This window comes from Martes martes (genome assembly GCF_963455335.1).
Source record: "Martes martes genome assembly, chromosome: 12".
NCBI lineage: Eukaryota > Metazoa > Chordata > Mammalia > Carnivora > Mustelidae > Martes > Martes martes.
Genome location: NC_137900.1, coordinates 35,015,524 through 35,025,004, shown reverse-complemented (window position 1 = coordinate 35,025,004; position 9,481 = coordinate 35,015,524). Strand labels below are relative to the sequence as shown.

The window sequence follows — 9,481 nt, the reverse complement described above, 5'->3', positions numbered from 1 at the left end:
ACCTCCTCACCACCAAGCCAGCAGGGACAGGCCCTGCCCCTGCCCACCTACTCCCTACCCTCCACCCGGAAGTGGACCCGTTGAGTGGAGGCATCCATTTCTCATGTCAGAGCAACGTCAGAACAGCCAACTACCCGCCAAGGAGGCTGTTCCAACCCCTAAGATATGGATCCATCACTCCCAGAGCCCCACACCACCAGCCAAGAGTTGGACCCACAGGTTTAGATTTCAACCTTGTTGGCCAAGATTATTTCTCTGCTGGCTACGCGTATGACTCTCTGTACCAAGAACTGGGCCTGGATTCTCTTCATGAAGATCTTTCCCATTCCATGCCGAGCACCATGACAGTAACCTCAGCAAACACACATGAATCCCACCTGACTGCTGAACCAGAAGATCTCACAGAGGCTGAACGAAAGGAGCTCAAATCTGAGCTCACTAAATTGGAAGAGGAAATTATAACACTATGCCACGCTCTGGCAGCCAAAGAAAGATGTTGCATGGAGCTCAATGGGAAGCTGGGCCTCATAGTCTTGGTGGGGCTAAGGCAGAATCTGTCCAAAGGCTGGCATGATGTTCAAGTCTCCAGTGTTTATATGAAACAAAAGACATCAGCTGCCCTGTCCACCATGGGTTCTGCCATTTGCAGGAAGCTTGGAGACATGAAGAAATCAGCCACATTCATATCTTTTGAAGGTCTGATGGGGGTAATCAAGTCCAGAGTTGCGGGTGACAGAGAGCTTAGCAGTGACTGCCTTCCTTCTTCAGCTGGGAGTGGAGATGATTCGCTCCTAGCTTCAGGGAGTAGGGACAATCCACTTCCACTTTCCAGGAGTGGGAATGATCCAGTTCAGTGGAGTGGAGTTGATCCGGTTCCGAGGAGTAGAGAATGTAAGGGCTTACTTAATCAGAGGGAGCCATATTGTTGCAGTGAACTTAGATTGACCCTGCCCCTCCCAGAGGAACTTCCTTGCAAAGCCTAGATGGAGGGGTGGGTCAGGCCAGGTGAAGACATCCAATCAGAGGGGCATGCATATATCTACTAGGGTAAATTGAAATTCAATTGGCCACCCATGTGTAACCTAGCAGGTTTTTTTGTGTTTGGCAGATCTAGCATGACTGTGCAGTTTTCTTTGTGTATTGCAATCTCATTGGCTACCTGTGTATAGCCCGGCTAAAAGTGCCTCTATAAAAGTTGGTTTGCGAGGCTAGTAGAGGCAGTCTCACTGGAGCAGTAAGAGCTGTCTGGAGGCCTTGCCAGAGCAGCCTCCCTCCGGGGAGTGGCCTCGCCTGGGAGGTGGCCTCATCAGCAGCAGCCTCCTCAGAGCGGTCTCGCTGGAGTCGTCGAGAGCTGTCAGCTGTAGGAGTCATCGAGAGCTGTAAGAGCAGTCAGTAGGAGCTGTCAGTAAGAGCTGTCAGAGTCGTCGGGAGTGCTTGCCAGAGCAGCCTCCTTCCGGGGAGTGGCCTCGTCTGGGAAGCAGCCTCGTCAGCAGCAGCCTTGTCTGGAGCAGTCTCGTCCAGAGTGGCCTTGTTCAGAGTGGCATCATTGGAGAGCGGCCTCGCCGGGAGCAGCATCATGGGGAGCAGAGTCTGCGTCATCGGGGCTGTTGTCCTCATAGTCATCATTGCCTCTTCATCTTCGGGAGCAGCCTCGTCCGGGGAGCGGCCTGTCCGGGGAGCAGCCTCGTCTGGAGTGGCCTCGTCTGGGGAGTGGCCTCGTCCAGAGTGGCCTCGTCTGGAGAGTGGCCACGCCTTTCCTCTGAGACCCTCAGAAAGGAAAAGTATTAGTAGATTAGTTTTTACATAATACTATAACTTTTAAAACTTGATTTTTTTAAGCTCTTAATTAAGCAAAGTACTTTAGCTTCAATTTAGGGAATTGTTACTTTGGACTCAAGCTGAAATTGCAACTTTACTTTGCCTTGTGTTTCTTAATCTTTTAATATATGGAAGTTTAACTGTTGAAGCAGTATGCGTCTACCACAACAGCATGCCTCCTAAAAGGAAAAAAAATGCTTCTCTGTTCTGCAGCAATTCCTAGTTTGTTACTACCTCCAGCTGAGGGGCTAGAAGCAAAACAGCATAGCCAAATTCAAGAAAGATAAACCCCTGTCTTAAGCAACAATACAACATTTAAAACAGAATGCTCATTTCCTGTAATGCTGGCCCTTATGCCTCTGAGGGTACCTAACTGATTTTATACATCTCTGGTGTCTTTGACTCCCAAGTCTGTCCTCTTTTAAAACTGACCCCAACTGAGAAGGAAATACAACTTGAGCCCTCAGGGGATTTGAGGAGGGGTGCATAAGGAAGGGATTCCTTTTCCAATTTCAAAATGCCAGACCAAGCAGCTACTTTCACTCCTCCAGTCACATTGCCTGAAATAGAAATCTGTGTCTTTTTAATTTTCAGCAGGGGGATAGGACCTTTATTTGCTTCGGTATATATTATAACATGTCACCACCACCTAAAGGTTGTCCCTCCAATCTAAGAAGGTGATCCTGTTTTGTTGATTTTTGAATGCCTCCCTATTCCTTTGGTTTTCCTTTAAGCAAAACCAAAAACCACAGTAAACGCAAAAGCACTTGGTAAACTATAAAATCACCTGTGTATCTCAACCCTCCACAGATTTCTGACGTTAAGTATCTGCCCTTAGCATGGTCATGCTCCTAGGGTACTGGGATTGAGCTCCACACTGGGCTCCCTCTCCCCAAGGGATTCTATTTGTCCCTCTCCTTCCCCCCTGCTCTTGTGCTCTCTCACTCTCTGTCTCAAATAAATAAAATCATTTTTAAAAAGTGATAATTTAAGACCCTACCATGTGTCAGGCCTGGTGCCAAGCTCTGAAAGCACTGAAATTATGCATGGTCCATGCTTTTTAGAAATAGATTCTCAAATCATTATGATTCCCTGCAGTAGGTGCTTCAATAGGGGAAATCTGTGAAGAAAGTGGTTTCAACTCTGCCTCGATAGAAAGATTTCAGAGACTCAGAGAAGATTTCAGAGAGGGAGAAAGTCATAGAATACTAGCAGGAATTTGCCAGACTGACAAGTGTAGAACACTCCAGATAATATCCGGAAAAAACTAAGTCATGTAGGAATGTAATAGAATGGCATGTTCCAGGAAATACCAATAAGTCATTGGGTCAAGAGAGAGATGAGAGTAGAGAAATAGCATGGGGCAAGATCATAAATAGTTTTATATGCTCTCAGTAATTCTGTAGGAAATAGAAAGGCATCGAAGTTACTTAAGTCAAATGAGTTTTAGATAGATCACTCTGGTCATTTGTTTTGGTCCTTTTATTGGATTTCAGCATACCTGCATCAATAGTCATGGACATTAGATAAATTATCTCTATGAACACGTGGATACTGGATTAAAGGTTTCCTCCAGACTTCCTTTCTTCTACTTGGTTCTACTCTTCTCATGTGTTGCTTCTTCTCATTCTGTAATCTATCTTCATAATTTGATCCCTTCTGTTCATCTAGCCCTATCTGGATCTTGTAGCCAAGCTTCAGTCTATTTAACTTTAACCTGACCATTTCAGGATGCAATTTCCTCTACTTCCTGGAATATGTGAACCTTCAAAGATGCCCATTCTTAGGTCTGGCTCAACTCCTAAGAACCACTGGTTGGGAGGGATATTGGAACAAAATTCCCTGAAGCTCTGTTTTCTTGGTCTTCCATTGCCCATATGAGAGTAGGGATTGGGGTAGAAGGAGGAGACAAGGGTCGAAAGTTCTAATTCTCACAGATGACACTCCACATGCAAATGGAAGGATGGGAGTAGAATACAAAGCCCTCGTACATTAGCATCATACACACCCACAGAAAACTGCTAACATCACTCCTAGAGAAATTGACCAGCAACTTCTGGAGGATACTTTACTTCTCAGCTCCATATTTGACAGAAACTATATCACATACCTATTCTCATGGTTCACATGGACTGCAGAGAAGTGAGCAGTGACCTCTGGTCCATAACTTTGTAGGTCTTCTGATAATGATAGTCAATGTTCTTGATGGTTTACCCATCAACGAGAGGGTGCCATGTGTTGATTCTGCCAGGGTATGAGGTCAGTTTTATCTGGACTATGAAAGTATAGTTCTTGCCCATGAACTCCAATGTAAAAAGAATGAGTGCCACTCTATCAAAACTACTGGAGCTGGGGCTCCTGGGTGGTTCAGTCGGTTAAGCATCCAGCTCTTGGTTTTGGCTCAGCTGGTGATCTCATGGGTTGTGATGTCGAGTGCTGGGTTGGGCTCCATGCTCAGTGGGGAATCAGCTTGAGGATTCTCTCCCTCTGCTCTCCCCCACCCTGTCTCAAATAAATAAATCTTGAAAAAAAAATACCTATTGGAATCTTAATGCAGTCATCAGATCTGAGATCATGCCCCATTCCAGCTAACTAGAGGCTTGGTGGGAAACTCAGTGATGCCACAACTTCCAGTGTCCAGAGCCTCATTCACATAAGCCAAGAGATGAGTGGAAGAATGCCTTACAAATAATGGCCACCTAGTATAACCACATTATCCTACAACTTGATAACCTCTCAGAAATTACTAAGCAGGTCCCAGTAAAAAATGCCTGGCAATTCCTGAGAGTTCACCAGGTAGTTAAAAGGTTCATTCCCTGTTTATTTCTACTACCATTTAAATAATTGACCATCTCAAGAAGAGAAGTGGGTTCTTCTGGAAGTTGAAGGTTTTGATTACCTCCACCCCAGTCCTGGCTACCCAGCCTCAGACCCATGGCTTTGAAAGCAATGCATCCAACATAGTGCTACCTCTCCAAGGATACTCTCCTTTTTTCTCTCTCCTACTCCCAATAACTTGAAGCCAATTGGAGAAGAAATAGTTACCTAACTTAGAGGAAAAATTCATAGACTTGTCTGAGATAAACTTTCTTTTTAGAATATTAGAACTAAGAGATAAGACTCAGTCAGATGGGGGCACCTGGGTGGCTCAGTGGGTTAAGCCTCTGCCTTCAGCTCAGGTCATGATCTCAGGGTCCTGGGATCGAGCCCCACATCGGGCTCTCTGCTCCGCAGGGAGTCTACTTCCCCCTCCCCCTCTGCCTGCCTCTCTGCCTACTTGTGATCTCTCTCTGTCAAATAAATAAATAAAATCTTTTTAAAAAAAAAAAAAAAAAAAAAAAGACTCAGTCAGATGGGAACTGGTTTGTACAGTCATACAAATGTAGGCTTTATTTCTGTTTTTGTTTTTAGGACATATCCAAGCACAGAGGTAATCAACTGAAAGACCAAAGGAGATGTGCCAAGGATTGCCATGTGACTACCTAGACTCACCCCCCTAGCTAGGGCTGATGGCAAGACACAAGCTAGGCTGTGATGTCAAAACTTAACCAAGACAAGACACAAGCTAGGCTGTGATGTCAAAACTTAACCAACACAGAAATCCTCCCTGATACTCCTCAAGTGTGTATCCATGCCAGAAAAGAGAAGAGTCACCTAAATTTTTAAGGTAACAGAAATCAGTTATTACCACTAAGAAAGTTGTGGGTCAAATAAACAGTCTTTGGAACCATTGGGAAAACTAGGGAGATCAGTAATTTGGTCCTCTTTAATACACATCACCCATTCGCATCCACCTCCTTCTATCAACCCTCAGTTTGTTCTCCATTATTAAGAATCTCTTATGGTTTTTTCCCTCTCTTTTTTTCTCCTCCCCCCCCCATGCGTTCATCTGTTCTCTTCCTTAAATTCCACATATGAGTGAGATGATATGGTATTTGTCTTTCTCTGACTGGCATATTTCACTTAGCATAATACACTCTAGCACCATCCATGTTATTACAAATGGCAAGATACCCAAAAGTGGCAAGATACCAGTTTTGGATGGCTGAGTAATAGCCTATTGTATATATATACCACATCTTTATCTCTTCATCAGTCGATGGACATTTAGGCTATGGAGACATAGTTTGGTTATTATTGATAATGCTGCTATAAACATCAGGATGCATGCACCACTTTGAATCTGTATTTTTGTATCCTTTGGGTAAATACCTAGTAGTGCAAATGCTGGATCCTAGGGTAGTTTTATTTTTAACTTTTTGAGGAAATCCCATACTCCCCAGAGTGGCTGTACCAGTTTGCATTCCAACCAACAGTGTGAGAGTGTTCCGTTTTCTCCACATCCTTGCCAACATCTGTCATTTCCTGACCTGTTAACTTTAGCTATTCTGACTGGTGTGGAAATGGCAGCTCATCATGTTATTGATGAGTAATGTTGAGCATCTATTCATGTGTCTGTTAGCCATGTCTTCTTTGGAAAAGTGTCTGTTTATATGTTCTGCCCATTTTTTTAACTGGATTATTTGTTTTTTCAGGTCTTGAGTTTGATAAGTTCTTTATAGATTTTGGATACTAACCCTTTATCAGATACGTCATTTGCAAATATTGAGAAGGCAAATATCTATAATAATAAGAGCTAACATCTATATGCCACCTACTATGGACAAGGAAATATGCTAATTCATTCCATGCTTTAACTCATTTAACCTTCACTGTAGCTCTTTCATGTACGCTTTTGTTATTCCAGCTTTACAGATGGAAACCAAGACTCAAAGAGGTAAAGTAATTTGCTCTAAAGTCTACACTTATTAAGTGGCAGAGCCATCTGCAATCCAGAAATGTCTTACCAGAAACCAACTTTACCAGCATCTTACCTTGGATTTCTAACCTCCAGAACTGTGAGCAAATAATATCTGCTATTTGAACAGCCCAGTCTGTGGTATCTTTTTGATAGCCCTACCAGATTAACACAATATCTTTCATTTTTACTCAGAAGTCACCCCTTTTGGCCACCCTATGTACAATTTTAACCACCATATCTCCATTTCTGTCTTTAACATATATATCATATATTCTTGTTGTTTACAGTCCATCTCTTCTTCTATAATATAAACTCCATAAGGGAAGATATTTTTGTCCATTTTGTTCACTATTATATCCCCAACATCAAATGTAGTGTCTGGGACACAGTAAGTGCTTGATAAATAAATGATAGGAGCTGAATGGGTCCTCCTCATGTCTCATCAAATTCCATAGGACAGGAAGGAAACAGGGCTGGACCAATAAGTGAAATCTGGTCTGTACATAGAATGGGGTCAGCACGGTGACAAATATCAACCTCAACAAAAGATCAAAGTAGTCAGAGTCAGAAAGACAAACTAGGTCCAAACCAAGGAGGCATCTGAAGCCACTAAAAACTTACAGGTATGTAGGTAGCCAGCAACTAACTCTGCCATATACCTGGCTGTTAAACCTTTTACCTCTTTTACTTCTGCTTGCTTCATCTGCTCAGATGTTGGCTTCCAGAATGCTTTACAGGGTTTCTCACTTCTGTGTTGGCACTTTTGCTCAAGTAAGATTGGTGATGATCTGGGGAATGATGTACAAGTCTACTCTGTGCCTTCAGAAGTTTCTTTCCCTCCTAGAGCTTAAGAGGCCTAGAAAACCAAGTGCTTGTATCACTCCACCCTGGGAATCTCCCCAGGCCCCATCGGGAACCTCTTGCTTTGGTTTTGTTTCTCCCTCTGTCCTATCTCATCACCTGCCACTTGAGTTTCACCTCTCTCCCTAGTCCCTTTTGAATGGCATCTTAGTTATGATTTCATTTCTGGATGTTGTCTCTTGAATTACCTTTAAAGAGTCTCTGAGCAGCTGAACCAAGCATAGAGGGCTCTGCAGGAGTGGATTTAGGCCATCAGAATAGAAACTCTAACACACCACTTCTTCTAGCCACCTCCTTACCTTACAGTTTCTCTTTGACATTAGGGGACACTACTCACACTGCCATTTTATTCTATATTGTGCCACACAAATCATGCTCTTCATCTCTAAACCTCCATCAGCCATGTGTCTTGATGGAATGTTTATCATTAGAGCCTAAATCTATTATTCCCCCTGAAATATGGATAAACCTCACACCAGGTCCTTAAGTGGAAACACTTATCATTAACTAGGGTTTTTACCTTAACTTATAGAACCTATTTGCAAGACTGAAAAGGGTCAAAGGAAATTTTTTGTTGTTAACTCCTTAGAGTATTTGGTTCAGGACCAGGGAAGTAGAGGGAACTCCTTGTTCTGATCCAAAACCAGTAGTGAGAAATCTTTCTCTGAAGGACAAGATTATTTGTGGCAATGGAGGGAAAAGAAGAGGATCAATTATTAGAATAAGTTGATGAAAACAAGGGGGAAGAAAGGAAGTGCGCCAGGAACTTCTCTGAAGCTGAGCCAGGAAAAATTCTCAGCTTCTTACAACATATTGTTTTCTAGTCTCCAAACTGAGTCTCCAGCTCCATACCTCATTACCCTCCTCCCAATCATCTCCTAGGGAGATTCCCTACCCTAAGTGACAGAGACTCAGAAGGGGGGGGATAATGAGAGAGGGAAGAGTCTCTCATTCCTGGCATCCTTAGCTGGACACCTGCCTAAACATACTTCCCTGTAAAAATTCCATTCATCATGTGGCCAAATCCTATTAATTTCATTGGAACTCTATTTCAGAGATTATGGGTTAAACATAACTAAGCACGATACATCATGCACTTTCTATAGAGAATACATTCTGAATACCACATAACTTACTTCACTTTTTTTCTTTTTTAAAATTTTAGTACTATTTGTTATTGTATTTTTTGTTTCAGGGGTACAGGTCTGTGATTCATCAGTCTTACACAATACACAGTTCTTGCTACATTTCAAAGAAGACATCCAAATGACCACCAGATGAATGAAAAAGTGCTCAACATCGCTCGGCATCAGGAAAATGCAAATCAAAACCTCAATGAGATCCCACATCACACCAGTCAGAATGGCCAAAATTAACAAGTCAGGAAATGACAGATGTTGGTGAGGATGCAGAGAAAGGGAAACCCTCCTACATTGTTGGTGGGAATACAAGTTGGTGCAGCCACTCCGAAAAACAGTATAGATGTTCCTGAAAAAGTTGAAAATAGAGCTACCCTACCACCCAGCAATTGCACTACTGGGTATTTACCCCAAATGTACAAATATAGTAATCTGAAGGGTCACTTGACCCCAATGTTTGTAGCAACAGAGTCTACAATAGCCAAACTATGGAAAGAGCCCCAGATGCCTATTGACAGATGAATGGATAAAGGAGATGTGGTATATATAATCACATATATATATAATGGAATATTATGCAACCATCAAAAATGGAATCTTGCCATTTGCAAGGTGCATGGAACTAGAGAGTATTATGCTAAGTGAAATAAGTCAGAGAAAGACAATTATCATATGATCTCACTGATATGTGGAGTTTGAAAAACAAGGCAGAGGGTCATAGGGGAAGAGAGGAAAAAATGAAACAAGAAGAAACCAGAGAGGGAGACAAACCATAAAAGACTCTTAATTTCATCAGACTGAGGGTTGCTGGAATGGAGGGGGAGTGGGAGGGATGGCAAAGTTAGGTGATGGACATTGGGGA

General features: G+C 42.8%; 1 protein-coding gene across 1 annotated transcript in view; it reads left to right on the top strand.

Annotated features, from left to right (window-relative positions):
• Positions 1-278: 278 nt before the first annotated feature.
• TPD52L3 (TPD52 like 3) overlaps positions 279-9,481 on the top strand; it is a gene marked incomplete at its 3' end in the record, with an annotated part of 51,758 nt that continues 42,555 nt past the window's right edge. The window contains exon 1 of the mRNA XM_080820191.1: positions 279-891. Within this exon, the coding sequence (XP_080676317.1) occupies positions 330-891 (562 nt within the window). The 5' untranslated portion in view covers positions 279-329. The remainder of the gene's footprint in view (positions 892-9,481) is intronic.